This window comes from Myotis daubentonii, chromosome 4, assembly GCF_963259705.1.
Source record: "Myotis daubentonii chromosome 4, mMyoDau2.1, whole genome shotgun sequence".
Lineage (NCBI taxonomy): Eukaryota > Metazoa > Chordata > Mammalia > Chiroptera > Vespertilionidae > Myotis > Myotis daubentonii.
Genome location: NC_081843.1, coordinates 101068664 through 101087192, shown reverse-complemented (window position 1 = coordinate 101087192; position 18529 = coordinate 101068664). Strand labels below are relative to the sequence as shown.

The 18529-nt window shown below is 43.6% G+C and overlaps 1 protein-coding gene and 1 pseudogene across 2 annotated transcripts in view; both read right to left on the bottom strand.

The window, feature by feature from the left end:
• Nucleotides 1–18529, bottom strand: part of ANKH (ANKH inorganic pyrophosphate transport regulator) — a 115875-nt gene that overhangs the window by 40676 nt on the left and 56670 nt on the right. For both annotated transcript variants that reach the window (XM_059694761.1, XM_059694760.1), the window contains exon 2: nt 5332–5548. In XM_059694761.1, the coding sequence (XP_059550744.1) occupies nt 5332–5548 (217 nt within the window). The remainder of the gene's footprint in view (nt 1–5331; nt 5549–18529) is intronic.
• Nucleotides 11143–13030, bottom strand: LOC132233677 (cilia- and flagella-associated protein 36-like; annotated as a pseudogene).

Genomic DNA, 18529 nt, shown 5'->3' with positions numbered 1-18529 from the left:
CAGACCTGGGAGGCAGCCCATTTCTGTTGTTGAGCTGCCCACGCTGCGCACACAGGCGGCTCCTCGGAAAGGGAGAGAGAGGGTTCTTTTCCTGGGAGACTCCAGGGCAGCGGCAGGAAAGATGGGACCTGTGCTGACCGCGGGCATATGTTTGCTGTGTGGCCTGGGAGGGTAGAGATCAATGCAAATGCGCTGCTTGGCCCTTGGTAAATATTCCTCCTCATGTTAGAAGAGTGTGACTAAAGCAGCGAAAACAGGCCTTTCTGCAGAGTAATGCAGGAAACATTCAAAGCTTAGCAGGGTCTGAGGCTGATGGTGCTGAGCCCCGCCCAGCTTCCTGCAGCCAGCAGGGTCCTCTCGTCCCTGCTGTTTGCAGCCTGCAGCTGGTGCTGAGCTCTCCAGGGTCCCGGTCCCAGCGAACTTAGGGGCCGGTGGGCTCAAGGCTGCCTTTGCTCCTCTTCCCTTCTTTTCTTCCTTTAGGTACTAGAAAAATTTGGAGGCCAAGAAAAGCTTTTTCTCCTGTTTTTTTCTTTCTTCCCTCTACTCCTCCCCTACAGGCAGAAGAAGAGACTGATCATAACTGCAAAGGTTGTTTCCCCCCTGTGAGCAGGAATATAAATCTGAGCGGCTGTCTGTGCCATCCCCTCTCTCTCCCAGCCTGTGCCCTGGAGCTGTTTGTGGCTGTGCTGTTGGCTGGGGGTCATTTGTTTAAAGGGCTTTGATGGAGTCCCTAATTACCAGGTTAGCTGCCTCAACAACATCGAGTAACCTTCAACGTCTCTACACTGCCTTCCCAAGATTGTTCTGAAACAGCTTGTAGTCCTTATGAAGAGCAGAACGTTAAACAGGAAAATTGAACAAGGTGTTTAAGCAGATGTAAATGGATTTCCTGCCGGGGCCGCAGGAAGAGGACATTGGCCTGACCTGTTTACAGGTCGGCAGCTTTGACTCTGCCCAAACAAGAAGACACCAGAGGGCCCATCCACATTCGGGCTCCTCTGACCTCAGCCTGCCAGGGTCATGGACCCTTTTCAGAATCAGTGGTTCTCGAGCTTGTTCATCCAGTAATTAACCAGCCTTTGTTGCAAAAGGCCATGAAACATTAATATTCACCAAAACAAGTCTATATACCTGCATTTTCCCATGGAATCGAGGAGAAAGCCCTCCTCCCGTTTTAGGAACAGGATAATATGTGTATTTCCAAGAGGCAAATTTGAGAAACCTTATTTTAACTCAAATCCCCAAGTTCTGAAGCTTGAAAGTCTCACTACTGATTGGCCCACTATGCTCTGTTTATCATACACAGGGGCCAGTAACTTCACCCCTGTGTCTCTAACAGATCATTTCCAAAGCGGTGTGTTTGCATGACTGATATTGAAATCACTTTAACAAAAGTGGTTGAATGACTTCTGTATGTTAGGCAGTGTGCCACCTAACATATAGCTGTAGAGAGTCTGGTCATCTGCATCAGGCTGGGTCACAGACATATGATCAGCTCATCCGTAATCTGCACTGTGCAACATTCATCTGGAAGATATGGGGATGGGAGGTACAAACATTGCCCAGGCCCTGGACAGGTAGCATAAACCTATACACAAAGTAAGTAAAGTTAATGTGGAATAGTAATATAAGAACAACAATTCTATCTCACTGGCATCAAGACATGGAAGAGAGGGTTTTGTAATGATTTTTGTATAATATCTGCTTTTCCCTAGAGAACATGCCTCAGTATGTCTGAATTCCCAGATCTAGCCCAGTGTTTGCCACATAGGAGGTGCTCATTATATATTGATTGAATAAATTCATGAATCCATAACCCCCAAAGAGGTGACTGGGACAGACTGATTGCAAAAATGTCCCATCAGAGGCCATTTAAACCGGCTTACAGTCAGCTGACAGCCCCCCAGTGAGCCCACCAAGATCAGCAGAGCCTGCTCCTATCAGCTGACCACAGAGGCATGAGCACAGCCATCATCCAAAAGAACCACCCAGCCAACCCATGGTCTGGTGAGCAAGAACACATGCTTGTGTTGTGAATCACTGAATATAGCGGTGGTTTGTTCTATAGCAATAAGTTGTGAGACTGCACTGAAACTGCCCGTTCATTCCTAGCCCCCTCATAGGTTTAAATTACATCAACTTGTACCAATTCACCCTTTAGAGGGCTGCTTTATGATCCATGAATAATGGAAAAATTTGTTGACAAGGGAAGACTGAGAAACAGAACCACTCTAGAAATGACTTCACTGGTTCACGGCAAAATTGTTGTTGCTCTGAGTTCTGCTGACTGCCCAGGAGGTTTTGGACATGGAAGAGGCTTACAGGTCACTGTTGAGAATAGATGTGTAAAGAAATAAATCCACAGCAGTGGTTTCTACATCTATGTGAAGTAGGGAGTCAGGCAACATTAAATCCATGCAGGTGAGAAGAGTTGGCCATGAAACTGAAAAACTGCAGAACACCAGAATGTTGTTACAATCATGAGCCACCTTTTGGAATTTTACATGGCTAGAGCAAAATATTAATTTAGAGCACTGGGTCAAATTCTCGACTGTGTCTTATATCAAAGAGAAGGGGAAAATTAGAAAGAGTTGGGCTGAAATACAACTCACGCATTCAAAGTCAGTGAAGAGATGACCCACTCAACCCCCGAGAGAAGGAATCGCTTCCTCCTCTATGCTCACATGTCCTCATATAAATGCCATTGAAAAGCTGGAAGATCTTGCCCTAGCCTGTTTGGCTCAGTGGGTCGAGAGTCGGCCTATGGACTGAAGGATTCCAGTCAAGGGCACATGCCCAGGTTGTGGACTTGATCCCTAGCTTGCAGGAGGCAGCTGATCAATGATTCTCTCTCATCATTTATGTTTCTATCTTCCCTCTCCCTCTCCCTTTCTCTCTGAAATAAATGAAAAAAAAAATATATTTTTAAAAAGTTAAAAGAAAAACTGTAAGATCTTGATTAAAAAATAAATTCATTAAGGCAATGGAAATAGCATCTAAAAGGGAAAGTTGAAGACCATTGGGCTAGTTTCACCTGAACGAAAGAATGTAGAGAAGTTAGGTTTTAAGCCTGGATTCCCCTGGGTTCATATTTCTACTCTGTGAGTTAAACCTGGTGAGTTTATGATATATATCTTTTTATGCTTCCTGCAGGCCCCTCAGGAGCTGTGCATGAATGGAGTAGATATTCATTTCCATATAAGTCTAACTAAGTATTGTTAGGAAGATGGCCTAAGAGCCCACAATGACTTCTTGAGTCCAATGTATTGGGAATATTTGCCTTTTTGGTTTATCTATGTCACTGTTCCCCTGCCACAAGCATAGCTATCCAAGAGGTGATTATTAAAGGAGAAATGTAAGTAGCTATTTTCAGCATGACTAAGATGTGAACATGGGTTTAAATGTCTATGTAGGTGACACATAAAGTAGAATCTGAATGGGGAAGGTGTTTATTGATGGTAGAAAAATAGTTTTGGAAAAGGTTGGGGATGGTGACAGAGCAACATGTTGTCGGGAGCCTGTGGTCAAGTTAGTGAGAAACAATAAATGAACAAGACCCAGGTATGGAAAAGCTAATGGGGTTACTAAAAAAAGAAGGAGGAAGGAAGAGGAGCAAAGATGCTTGATGCAGCAGACAGCAGAAGGCAAGAGTGATTAAAGGTTTAGGCAGAAAAGTGAAATGAGGCCAACAAACTAGAAAGAGGGCAAATCATTAAAATCTGAGTGTTGAGTGCTCAGAAGAAACTGACATGTGCTTTCTCAGCAATTGGAGAAAGCATCTGTTTGGTGGAAGAAAAAGCGCTAAGATTATAAAAATATTAAAAGTGGGGGGAAAAAGATTGCTAAATATATCTGGTATGTAGAACCATTTGGGGTCAAATTTAAGATTTTACTCTATTTTAAAATTGAAAAACTTAGATTTAACTGGAAAATGACATTGACGTTTTCCTCCATGACCACATGCTCCTCACAACGGTTTCAATGACACAGGACACTTAACTTTTCTCTCCCATATTTACTAACAGCTACTAATAAGCTATTCCTCCCCAAAGTCTTATTCAACCGTGACTGAGACCGAGTGTTAGGCTCATTCAGAAATCCATATAAAAAGACTAGCAGCAAAAGGGGACGGATTTACCTGCCTAGACATATGTCATGTATGGAGTTTTCTCAAATACATACGTCATCTTTTAAAATGGCCCAGATCAAATCTAGCTGAAGAAGTTTTCTTCAAAACGTAGTCTACAAGTTAGTATTCAGGGTGTATGTTGGGGAGAGATAAGCTCCTCCTCTCAACCCATGCCCTGAAGTTCTGAGCCCAAATTAAATGGTGAATATCAACACTTTGGCCGAACATTTGGCCCATGCGTAGCGTCTTCCCATCCCCACGGCTCTTAGCTCAAAATTCTCTGCCACATTAAAAAGGCAGAACACAAAGGCCTTACCCCATTTCCTTTCAGATTCGCAGTTATGTGAGTAAGCATTAGCTGCTATATGAGTACACTGTAAATGGCTTGGGTTAATCTCCTGGCTCCTTTATTCAACCAGTGCTGGTTTTAAGGTTCACAAGGGGTTTCTGAAGTGTCGTTCACAGGTTCTGGGCAAATGGGTTCAATACACGTGCCATTCAATTTTTACACCAGGTAAGCCAAGCTATTTAAAAGCCATGAAGTTCTGAAATTATGGCCTCTGGGTTCTATCACCACTGAGAAGGCAGTAGACGCAGAGCTGTGGCCCTACAGGTAGGTGCTTTTCCAGGGCCCTGGTGAAACTGTAGGCGAGTGACTATATATGTGATACGGCTTCCTTGTTGTTTCACGGAAGAATGTTGTGCAGAAAGTATTTAGTTTTGTCTTTGAATAAAACAGAAAAACGAAGCCCTTTGGAAGAAATTAGTTTTAATATATAATCTGTCATTTGTTCTCGCTACGGATAAGCGTTCATTTTAAATGACTTTATTTTAATTCTTCAGATTAAGTGAGTACAATGATGCACGTCTCTAACGAAAGCACCCGCTCTCCTGAGGCCTCACTGAATGCTGATCCTAGCCCGCATCACTTGTTAATGAGATCTCTCCCTCTGCGGGAATCGGAGAAACGGAACTACATTTTCCCAGAGAAAACACACAACATTCCAGGCTACATTAAAAAGGCAAACCACCAGGCCTTACCCCATCATTTTCGAGCTAGGAGCACGAGCTCCATTCCCTCCGGCTCTTGAAATTTGCATGAGAAAGATTTAATAATTACCGAAGAAATCACTTATTACAACACATACATTTAACTAAATGCAAAGGAATGAGAAATGACCAAAGCTGGGCCACAGCCTTACCTATGAGGGTGTGAAAGACCGCGGCGATGGCGCCGGCCACCACCATGCACAGGACGGCTTTGGTTCTGTCTCGCTTGCTGTTCACGAACACCAGGCCCACATTTTTAAAGTCACTCATGGGACCCGTGAAGAACTTCATCAGGGAATAGGCCAGTCCGTAGCTGGCCAGCATCTCCACCGCATCCTCCTTGACAGCCGCGATGCCCCGGTTCAAGGCCTGTGAGGGGAAAGGCAACCCACAAACAGCATTAGAAAGCCCTTCTCATCTCCGGGAAATCACACTTCTAAAACAAAGCTCAACAGATCACGTTTCCATGGAAACGCTAAGCAGCTTATAGGGCAAATTTCACTGTAATTTCATAAAAGTTATTAGTTTTCATTTTCATCCATATTAGCTTCCGTCTGAAGTAGCTTCCTGCGGGGGAGATGCCTGTCCATTAAAGTCATAAAAACACACACCCAACGAGCATTTTATGTTAATATCAGAAAATAATTCTAAGAAGTTTTGGTTAAAAGCTTAACATATTAAATGCTATTTGTAGGCTGAATCTATATAACAGCAATAGGCATTCTGGAAATAAGTCAACCACTTTAAATGGAGTGGATAATTATTTGTTGTTTCTTTAGAGGAAGGGGTGTGTGTGTGTGTGTGTGTGTGTGTGTGTGTGTGCGCGCGCGCGTGCGCACATGCATAACCTGAACTATTGTGTGTGCATTAGGTAGGTATCTTCACGGCCTGGAATGCGTTCTGTGCTGTGAATAAAGGTATCGAAGGAATTTATTATGCCATCACTGGATGCTATTCACTTGATCCTTACTGTACTTTAACTTGAAATATATTTCTGAGTTCTGTGCAGACAGATATGAAAAGAAAACCATTACACCAAATATACTGTTTTTAAATAATGCCTGCTCAACAAGATGCAATCATAGACTATTCTGATTATATTAACCATCCTCCCTGAGGCACCAAGGGCTTGACCTGGTCAGGGTGGCTCTTCCAAACTAGCTTTTCCATCAACTAGACAATCAATTACACTGGAGATGGTGGGAATAGATGTCCAAGTGGAGAGAATTCTATTTTTTAAATGTTGCCAGAACATTGTCTTGGTCTTTATGTACAGACAACTGACTGAGCAGAAGGGTCAGCTTTCTGCAGAGGTCTATACTTTAAAAATAGATGTTATGTTTTAGATTCACAGTAAAATGTAGCGGAAAGTACTGTTTGTTTCCATACAGCCGATGCCCCAGCACAAACAGCCCCCCCCAACCCCTGACCATGTCAACATCCCCTACCACAGTGGGACATTTATTACAATCAATGGGCCTCCAATGGATGCATCGTTATCACCGAGAGACCACAGTGCATATCGGGGTTCAACTTGGTGTTATACATTCTAGGGGTTTTAACAACCATGTAATGACATATATCCACCATTATATAGTTGAACATTCTATGCAAAGCACTTAGCAAAAATGAATTCATAAGAAAGTATCAATGTGCAAAATGATTTGAGAAAAATCTAGAATTAAAATGTATGATAGGCCCTAGCCAGTTTGGCTCAGTGGATAGAGCGTTGGCCGGGTTCAATTCCGGTCAAGGGCACATGCCACAGTTGTGGGCTTGATCCCCAGTGTGGGATGTGCAGGAGGAAGCCAATCAATGAGTCTCTCTCATTATTGATTTCTTTCTCCCTCTCCCTTCCTCTCTGAAATCAATAAAAATCTGGTTTTTTTTGTTTGTTTTTTTTAAAAAAATGTATAATAGCTATAGTAATTCAGTATCATTCTCTGACAAAGCTAGTTTCTGGTAATTATTTCCCATTGTATCTCTAACCCTTTGTCATCCCACCCAGATCCCTGAACTGGGCAGTGCACCCATGCCCAGATATTGTGATCTGTCCACTAATGGCTCACAGCTGCCCCCAGCCACTTTGGGTAGGTTAAGCTACACTTGACTCCCAGGCAGCACGGGGCCAATGACTGCCTTGTGTGAGGGACCATTGCCTCAGTGAGGGACCATCTGACACACTTGGTGCTCCAGAGCTCCCTGTGGGACCAGTGGAAGCGAATCTAAAGAGGAGACCACATCCTTACTTAACTCTTCTCCACCGCCCACTGCTCCCCTCTCCTCCTGAGAACACTTGCTCCGTAAGTCACTTGGACAAGAATTCCCCAACATGGGGTCTGCTTCCACAGAACCCAACTCAACTCAGGACACTTCTAATTACACTCCTCTCAGCCGCTGAGAACGGTTACGGTTGGTTCTTTTTCCTTCTTGTCCTTCCCAAAATCTAGAGCTGTACATTGGTTTACTTTTTCATTGCTGAAATGTTTGTTCAAATTTAAACGAACATATGACTTAGTACAAGTTTTAAAAGCACACCGGAGGGCACCTAAATAATGTTGATTTAGACTTCATATGTGTCCACTGCAATGCTTTTTTTTTTAATGCTTTCTACTTGTACCAACAGTTCATTGACTGAGCCCAAAGCCCAGTGCTGAGGCAGGTGAGAAGGAAAAGGGCACAGGAGTGACAGCGCTGTCCCCAACACTGAGTGTGGAAGCTCCACTGAGCTCACCATTTCTGGTCATGTGAGGAAAGAGCACTGGGTTTAGAGCCACACAGACCCAGTTGGACCTGCTCCTATCACTAAACTACGGCGTGGCCTTGGTCAAGGTCCTTATTCTTGCTGAAACAGCCCAACTGATCTTAGACTGGATACAAGTGGTGTACAGGGCACACCAAGCAGTGCCTGGAGAAGGCACTAAAAGCAAGGATTTTTGCATATTTTGTTTACCACTCTACACCCACCTCTTTGCTACAGCACAAAAGTTCAAATATTTGTTAAATGAATGAGCTATTTCCTACCAGGAACTTTAATGTTCATACTGATTTTTATGAACTTAAAAATATTTTATTACAAGATGTTATTACTTGTAAGATAAACCATTGATTTGACATTTTTAGTGATCACATTAAATGTACATAGTGATTGGAAAACATATCCTGATTTTAAGAAATATTAAAATGCAAGGGGAAAAAGGAGCTTTAGAATTGAGGATATTAACATTATTAGCCTTTCTATTATTCCCATTTGTAGCAAGCATTTCCTCAAATTTGTTCACTTTCTTAACTTCATAATTTTCTTCTGACACAGAAATATTTATTATGTAGTTGATCAATCATTTCATGGAGTTTCTTTCCATACTTATGGACTCTGCATTCTTACCCACCCACAGATAAGGTAATTTTGTTCTAGTTTATGGCTTCATTTGCACACTTAGCTTTTTAAGCCTCCTGGAACTTACGCTGTGAGATATGGCTTAAAATTAATTTTCTCAAAATAGTTCATTTCTTGAATAAAACACTCATTACTCATTTATTTGGGATGTTTCCTTATCAGTCATTAATTCTTACATAGCCTTCAGTTACCTACTGTCTGCATCATCTGTCTGTCTCATTTTGTTTACCCTGTTTTCCTTCAAAGCATGTTCATCACCTGACATTACATTGTCTGTTTACTTGTTATTTGTCTTATTGTCTCTCTTGTGCATTTGAAAGCAAGCTCCATGGCATAGGAAACTTTGTCTGGTCCATGCTACATCCCTACAACATGATAGGGGGTCACATGACCACTATTTGAGAGAATGTAGTCAAGTGGACACAAGCAGTATAAATATTTACTGAGGCAGGTGAAGAAATGAAATATGCAAATGAGCCAGGGACTCCCAAGAGGAGCTTATTCAGATGGACTAGACAAGGAAACCCCTCCACAGATGTGATATTTGAGCTGAGTCCTGAAGAACTAGAATGAACCATTTGAATGAAAAGCTAGAGGAAGGCACAGGCCTGCAGGAGGGTTTAGAACAGAAGAGAGGCCAGTAAGAGGAACAGAGAGGGGGATAGGGTGAGTTTGGAAAAAGCAGGCCACTCGAGGTCATTCCAAGTCATGGTGAAGAATGTGTGTTTTGTTCTAAGAGCAGTGGGAAGCCATTAAAGGGTCAGAGCAGAGGGTGGACAGAGGCTCACACTGGCTGTGGGGATAAGAGTGGACTGGAGAGGGAAGAGCATAAGCAGGAAGTCAAGAGTTTTGTGGTCACCTGGGAAAGAGAAGGCGCTGGCTTGGACTAGGGCGGATAGAGGAGATGAAGAGAAGCAGAGTGCTTTGAGAGTTTTTTTGGACGTAAAAAGAATGGAACTGATGGTGGACTACAGGGTGGACATGAAGGAAAGAGAAACCAAAGATGACTTGAATTTTTTGGCTTGAGTCACTGGTCAAATGATGTAGCTACTGACTGAGATGAGGAGACCGGGAAGGGAAGATTTGGGAGGAAAAAGCAAGAGCTCCATTTGGGGGCTCCTGTGGAGTCTGAGCTGCCCAGTGAATCCTAACAGAAAAGTCAAGTAGGATAGTTGGCTACATGAGTCTGGAGTCCACAGACATAATACAGTATTGAAAGGCAGGAGTTAAATGAGATAATCCAGACAGAATATAGATTGAAAGGAGTCCAAGATTCAGCCCTATAGCACTCTAGGAATAAATTTAAACACCGTCAGGATGTGGCAAACCTTCCATGTAACACCAGTATTAGAAATATGCTGTAGTTCGGCATTAGTGAGCTAGCCAGAAAGAACAGTTGCTGTGGCTGATAAAGAGTAAGAGCTACAGTTCTGAAATTCAGCTAAACAAGTGTCTGAGATGTCTTTAGAATGAATTAGGTCTTGAGTCAGAATACTGTCCCCAGATAGTCATAAGTAGGTTCACCTGCTGTCTACAGGCAAGTTTCTAAACACACAGGAGCTTCCGAAAGTGAACACATATTAGATGAGAGCCATATCTAACAGTACTCCTACTATGGTAAATACGAAGCTGCCCTCCAGCCACGGACTGGCCTGGTCCCTGATGGAATGGGATGGGGCCTTGCTCACACCCAGCAATGTGGAACATCTGACTTAGAAACATACCGGGGTCCAGAAGGCATTTAGTGGGTCCTACATGCCTGAGTATCTCACAGTGTTTGCCAAGTTCATGGTGTTCTATTGTATGATTCCTCCCCACCCCCTCAACCCAGAAAGTTAGCAAATGACAGAATATTAAAAAGTAAAAAACAAAACAAAAAAACATGCAACATCACACAACTCCGGGGAAATGGCTAAAAAATCCCACATGTCATCTCCCTGGTATGAGCGGTCTTAGATTGTTAAACCCTAAGGGAGATTCTGACATTTCAAACTTGGGCTCTGGAAACCAGAAACATCTCTGTACTGCGGATGGAGAGTCTTCAGACCAAGGGTCGCCAACTCACCTCCCATCACCTCATGCCATTGTTAACAGCAAGCATCCCTCGCTAGCTGGGAGGAATGCTGTGCTCCCTGGGGAACCGGTCCAGGGGGTGACACCTCCTCCCTGAGAGCAGGTCTGGAGCACAGCTTATCTTCTGTCTGGGAGATCTGTGAGGCTCTCCCTCTGTTTCTCCCACTCTCTCTATTCTAAGCCTCACTACTCTTCTCACTTTCACTCTCTTGGCTCCTCTACCTTCTCTATCTTGGCTCCTCCTCTCTGTCCTTCCTTACTACTCTAGCCTACATTTTATGATCATTCCTTTAATCACACCCATGTCAATAACACCCACAACTTATTATCTGAATTCTGACCTTGGAGTCATCGAATCATTTACCTATTCCATTCTTATCTCTATTTATAGACTTCTACTTGGGCTTTGAAAGTGGCTAGAATCAAACATACAACAACACAGACTGTGACCACAACACACCTATTGTTTCCATCCTCAACTGGGCTGCTCTGTTATACTTCCTTCCATCTTTTCCATTCTCAGCAGGTAAACTCACCTCTTATTTCATCTGGAATATGAAGTCCACTATGTAGAAAGAAAATATATTGTTGCTTCTCCCCTTAAACAAACCTCAACAAAACACATCTGCACCCAACCCTTTCTCACCTCCTCTCTCCTGATCCAACGGAAAAGTCAGTCTGACCAGGGCGAGTACAGGGCTATCTACCTGGGTCTTTACATCTGTGTCCCTCCAACCTTGCCAGGAGCCTTGTCACAAGCCACCATTTTCCTCTCCTGTTTGTCTGATTTTTGCTACTTACCTGGCTCTTTCCCAACATTTACTTGTACAAACATAAGTCTCTTCCATTTTAAAAATAAACCTGCTCCTGACTCTTCTCTATTTCTAGTTACCACCCTCCTTCTCACCTCCCTTTCATAGGTAACTTCTCATCATTTGCACTTTTTTTTTTTTCATTTACCCCTCAGCCTGTCCAAATAGCAGCTCCCAAACTGCAGGAACCTGGTCTGTACCCCCAGAACTATAGCTATAACATGGTCTCGCCACATTACAGGTTCAATAAGTAATAATTTGTTAAATACACACTGGGTTCTGGCTTCTGCCTTCCTCTCCTCCACGCATGCTCTTCCTGCTAAACCAACTGGGTACTTTTCTGTCCTCAACTGTCTCACCTCTCAGTAGATCTAACCCAGTTGGCCATGGTCTCTTTGAAACCCCTTTCCCCCTTGGCTATAATGACATTGAGGTTTCTACGTTTCTCTCCCACCTCTTCTGCTTCAGCTCTTTCCCCTTGAGGCTTTCTCTTTTTTCATCTCATAAGTGTTGGTATTCCCAGGGATCTGTCTGGGCCCTTTCCTCTTTTCGTTCTCCATTCTCGCTCAGTGATCCCTCCCCCTCCCACAACTTCAATTACTTTCTGTCTGCTCTAGGTCTCAGATCCACCTCTCCAGGCCTTTTTGTGGGAGAGAGGAAGTTTCAGGCAATATTTCCAATCAAGGGTTGCACTGACTGATTAGCAAAATGCACTTTCACTTCTGATGGGTGGGTGTGCGTGTTTATCATCCCTTGGGAATTATTCAGTTTTGCAGTTTCATTAGTATGCATGGGGCTCTTCTGTTTTAGCCTCTGACAACTGCTTTTTTTCTTTTCCTTCCTTCCTCTTGGGCATATTCCCCCTTTGATTTTCGAAGAACTTCCCTCAGGATGTTCATCGCTTCCTGTTCAAGATCACTGACCACAGCAGAACCATCTGCTGAGCAGTCAGGGAACACACCATTTCTCCCTTGAATTATTCGAACGACTTTCAGCTGCACTTCTCTGTTTTTTTGGACCATCACTGCTTTAAAGAGAGTAAATGATCTGCAGCCAACACAGGTCACAAAGTGGTCTGTGATGTGCAGGTCTTTGCAAGAGGAGAAGTGCACACTTCTGGAAATTGATCTTCATTAGTTTCAACTTCTTTGAGGTAACTTTCTAACAGCTTTTCAACTAGTTCTTTGTATTCCTAATGTATCTCAGCACAGGTCAACTTGCCTTCTTCTTCATCATCAGAGACTTCACATTTTCTGCTTCATGATGTCCAAGATGGGGAGGGACCAGTCCGGGCCTTGAGGGAACCCGGCGATACTCTCCACCACCCATTCTACTTCGTTATCTTCTTCCACAGCCATCCTGCCCTCCGGGGTACCATGGAACCTTAAGCCAGACCCACAGAGCCAGCTAAGGCCTTCTAGCCGCATGTTGCCCAGAGCAAATTGGGAAGAGTTGCCCCCACAGTCGCCCTGCCAGGAGTGCTGTGTGTTTTATGAGTGCTGTTTGCAGTTTTCTGGATATACTAGTACATACCATCCTCTCTCTCTCGTCTAAAGGCTTATGCTTAAGCTCTTTTCTCTACACAGAACCACCTTTACCCCTGTTCCCACCCCATTCACCTGGTAAACTCATCATCAGTTTAGGAAGTGCATCTTCTGGGAAGCTGTCTCCTAGGCCAAGCCCTTCCTCTGTGCTCTGCAACCTACACGGACCCTGGGCCCCGTCACTGCACTCGCCAGGTGTGCTGTGGTTGCCTGTGCACTTGACCCCCATCTCACTAGCACAGTGCTGAGCATAGTAAAAAATCAGTATGTGAAAAAATGAATGTGTTAGCTATAACACACAGCCTAGATCTGGTAGCAAATCTGGTATCTTATATCTGGTCAATAAAATCTCCAACTGCAGGTTTGGTTTTCTGGGTAAATAAACTTATGTTTGGTAGAATCTATGTATTTAAAATATGCAAAGGGATGGCGGTAGCACCATAGACCTTCTTGGAGTCCTGATGTTATCTCAGGAGGCAGGCAAGGACTTCCACTGGCATTTCTCCTCTGCCATACTGGCACCGGGTGCCTACTGGATAAAGGTTGGCTGCTGAACTGTAGACACACAGACATAAATAGAATTCAATATTGGGTCACATGATTAGCCTCTTAGGTGTAAAGCTTAAGCAAAGATTATTTCTGACTCTCTCTCTCTCTCTCTTTTTTTTTTTCCATGTCCTTTGGATGGCAAGTGGGATACGGGACAAACTGTTCCTATGGAGTCAAATCCTGTAACAGAAGTCAGCTGCTGTCAGAAGCAAATAAGAAGTTCAGATTCAGAGGATAAGAGGACCTCCTGCCCAGATCCTGGAGAAACGGAGAGAACCCTGCTGAGAGCTCAGTGTGCCGCAGACAACCAGGGCATGACCTCCACATTCTGAAAGGGGGTGCTTGGGAGGGCAACCAGGCACCGAGAGAGACGGCTACACAATTCAGGGAGGGCCAAAGGCTGTTGGACCCTGATCTTGTAACTGATATTCATGGCCACGCGGTCAAAAGAAATTGATCATGTTGCTCATATAGAAATGGCATTTCAATTTCCTCCACAAAAAGGTGCTGAGTTGGAAACTGGTATTGTTCCCTAAAATAGCAGGAGACTATTATATGAGATGCTAAACGTCCCATTATTTTTTACTTTGAGTAAGATGAATACTTCCTTTGCTGGCCTCATCCTGGATTAGAAAAACCAGTGGGACACAGGGCTGGGTAAGAACTCTGCCTTGCTATAGACTGCCATCTAATCTCTTTGATAAAAGACTACTCCTGTCTACAGCTTCAACATAAAGCAAACTCACTATTGCCACAGATAAAATGGTTTTAAAATCTTTTTCAAACCCAAGATCCTCGGAAAATGCACATTTGTGGAAATGTGGAAATTTAGAGGCCCACGCGCAGGCAACACGACCTGTGGGAACCGCTTCTCCCAAGGACGCGGATCCTCACCATCCTGGACTTCAATCGACTCCAGGAGCCCGGGGCTGTAATTTTCCACTGTTATTGTTCTGTTGGTCTGTATTTTAAAAAGTGGTTTGGGTTAAATTAGATCATTTGTCTTCCCGGTAGTTTTCCAAGCCATGCTTTATTTTCTCAAGGATCTATAGTGCCCTAAACGAGACACCCTTGCTCTGTTTGGCTGGCGCTCCAGCCAGGAACTTGACACCCACACACGAGGTTGTGGTTTAAAGGGAGTAGCCGTCCAATGAAGCCTGGCCTCCTCGGTGTCCAAGGCATGGCTCCGTGGGGCGGTGTCCATATTTAGTGCTTCCCGAAAGCCCGGAGGCCACTCAGGGCAAGTCCAAAATACGACACTTGTGTTACTTCCTGCACCTGGAGAGGAGTTTTCTATACAGAATAGATACACTACTAAACAGGTACGAAGTCTGGCTAACTCGGTTTTCTCCTGTGGGTTTCTTCTGCACTTCAGGGGAAATAAAAGCATTTTGGTTTTGACCTCATCATCTGGAAATATGTTAGTTCATTCAATATATTGTAGTGTCATAGGACCCTCCTCAAATCCTCTGGAGTTTTCATTTAAAAACAAAGCATATTCACCTAAATTTAACTTTAATTTAAGATGGTGGGAGGCTTGATAGAGAAGAGATAATACTATGAACATCCTACTGTGCTTAAAAAATCCCCAAAGGCCCTAACCGGTTTGGCTCAGTGGATGGAGTGTCGGCCTGCAAACGGAAGGGTCCCAGGTTCGATTCCAGTTAAGGGCATGTACCTTGGTTGCGGGCATATCCCCAGTGGGGCGTGTGCAGGAGGCAGCTGATCGATGTTTCTCTCTCATCGATGTTTCTAACTCTCTATCCCTCTCCCTTCCTCTCTGTAAAAAATCAATAAAATATTTTTAAAAAATCCCCAAAGTTTCCTGTGCCACTTGAGTATCTTTACTTATTCCTCACCTTGAGATCGCATCTTTATTACAGAAATGCCTATACTTTTTTACACTTACAAAGTTATGTCATCCCCAAATGATAATATTTCTTGGTTAATATCTCAAGGTTACATCCATTCCACTTCAGAACCGAGTTTTCAATGCTTTTATATTAAAAAAATAACAACACAACTTCATATAAAATAGTCTGGAATAGATCCTGAGATCTGGGGAGTTTTTTTGTGTCCCCCCCCCAATGCCCCAACTTTCTCCCCACCTACATACTGATTACTCCAGCACCTTAAAGTTAGCTGTGGGTCTCTGAGCATCTCAAAAGCGCCATTCTGTTTTTCCGACCATAACATTTGGCAGTGTCTATTGCCTCCTATTGACATTTATAATGCATTTTATATGAAGAGAAGGAAAAGGGGATGCCTACTTGCATTTGGACCTCATGAAACCCAGTAAGCACAATAACGATGGTGATGAGAATATCTTAGCCACTAACATTTACCAAGGGCTCGCTCTGTGACAATTGCTGCTCTCAGATCTTTACTTCTCCCGCCAACTCTGTGAGGCTGCTACCACTATTCCCCAGCTTGCTGGTGGGGAAACTGGTGCAGGGAGAGGGCCAAGTCACTCTTGCCAGGGTGACAGGGAGCTGAAGAAGAATCCAGACAGCTGACCTCAGGTCTTTTGATCAGAACCATCACTCTATTACACTGAAACCAAGCCCTCCTTCCACTTCGCTTCAGATATTACAGAGAGTGCCAATTGCTTCTGTAAACAGAGAGGATTAGCTGATTAGATCGAAGACAACTTTTGGATAAAGCCAAAATTATCAAAATTGTCAAAGGTCCTGAAGTGAAGATTATTTTTTCAACAATAATGTGTAGCAAGTACTGCTCCTGCAAATGTGGAAGACAAATGGAGTGAGACTGAAGTCATCATACATTTGAGTTGTGGCAAGAAAATAAGAAGAAAAAGTCAGGTGACTTATGCTCTGCCATTGGCACCACACAGCGTGGGGACGGGTACACGCCTGCGACCAACAGCCCCGCAGGGGCCCGCCCTGAGCTCAGCACCTGCTCCACCGGCACCAGTGTGGCCCGAAGCTCAGAGAGGCTCTTGACAGTGGACAAGGATTTTTATGGGCTTCTTTCATAGATGGGATAATGCGTCACCCCAGTTCCTACAACTTGTCCAAAAAATTTACTGGCTTCTCAGCTGCAGAATTCATATATTTTTTGCTTGGGGTTTGGTTATGACTCGCTGCTGGTATTTATATGACTGGCACACATAAGCCTTGTGAAAGGTTTCTAAGGGACTGGAGCTTTTGAACTGATTGCCTTTAGGCGGTGGGTGCAAGAGAGTAAAAACTGGGCATCAAACAGGTCAGTCCATCTAGTCTATGGATGTTCTATACCAGCGGCCTGCGTACACATGCACACACATGCACACATGCACAGGCATACACACACACACACCTGGAAAGGAATCCCAACAAAACTCAGGCAGACAATATTTAATGTGACAAAGCTGTCTTCGGTGTTTGCCTGGCAGAAGCCTTCCAGGGAGGTCCCTGTCAGCGCCTGGGAAGGGTGTCTATCAAACCAGTAGAGTTACAACCAAGGCTCTGATAGTTTAAAGTAAAAAAAAAAAAAAAAAAAAAAAAAAAAAGGGAACTTCATTAATGCACTCATTTCCACGTATTTTGATCAATTAGAATCAAATTGAATCATCAAAATAAATGAAACGCCAAATTCCTGGGGTGCAAAGCCAAGTAACCACCCCCACAAAGCGAACGTTGCTATGTTATTGGCACACTTTTTCTTAATACCTGGGATGAGACCTCTTAGAAGAATTCCCTCTGTTTGTCTCACTTGAAATACGCCATGGCTTCCAACGGTTTTAAAAACAAGGCTGAATACTAGAAGCTGTGTGCGGGCCAAAGGGCAGTTGTAAAACGTCGACCTGGGGGCAGGAGAGAAGAGGAACCCTCTCTCTTTTGACACTCTGTCCTGCTGCTGCTTACTTAAGGTGACCTACTCCCATCTTTTTGGACTTTAGCACCTAAATCATGATTTATTTACAAATAGGTAAAACAAATATTCTAACGCAGCCTGACTATAGAGCATAAAGGCACCTACCCGGCCGGTCTGCGGTCTGCAGGGTCAGAGAAAGCTTCCTGGAGGCTGACAATGCCCCCTGGAATTCCCTCACTGAGCTACCTCTTAATACCAGCTGAAATGCCAGCATCTTCCTTGTCCCTTCGGCCCCATCCTCTGAGATCAAGGTCAAGTCCCCCCCCCCCCCCCCCGAAACCCTTCCCTAACCAGTCTCAGCCACAGGACAGCTCCTGTCACAGGTGATCACTTATTTACTTATAGAACTATTTCATTCATTCAAATACATTAAGTAAGTATGGCTACTGGCATGGCACCATGCTCTTTATTGACCAATGAAAACAATATGGTGGTCAAACACATGCTAACCTTTAATGACCACCAGGTTCACACATATTAGTCAATGAAGAGCACAGTGCCAGGCCAACAGGACATATTCCCTACATATATTTGAATCTTTCTTTATATTCCTCACAAATCTTAGAACTAGGGGCTTGTATGAATTGTTACTCACTGGTTAACTGTGGTAAGGACCAGGGCAGTTTTTGCATGACAAGAAGGACAGATTTGAGGACCTGAAGATGGATAACGTGGTGGGGTGGGGAAGACAGTATAAAGTCTGAGAGAGATACACAAGTAAGAAGGGCTATCACAGAAACAAGTGTGCTAACATATAAACACAACACAATCATATAGACAGCAGGCTGGAAGGGGCCAATGGGGGAAAAGGAGACATATGTAATACTTTCAACAATAAAGAATTATTTAAAATATTAAAAAAAACAAATCCTATAGACAAGACAGTAATTCTAATTGATCAAATGGGTCAAAAAGGGAACTGCTGAAACAAAAATATGTGGAATGTGACCTAAATATCTGTGCAAAAGAAAAAAATTAGCTTGAACTCTTTTAGTATAACCACATTTAAACTCATCTGACATTACCTATAACAGCATTTATATAAAAAATTTAAGAATCATTCCAACCTCAATGTTAGGATTCTCATACCACGTCTCAT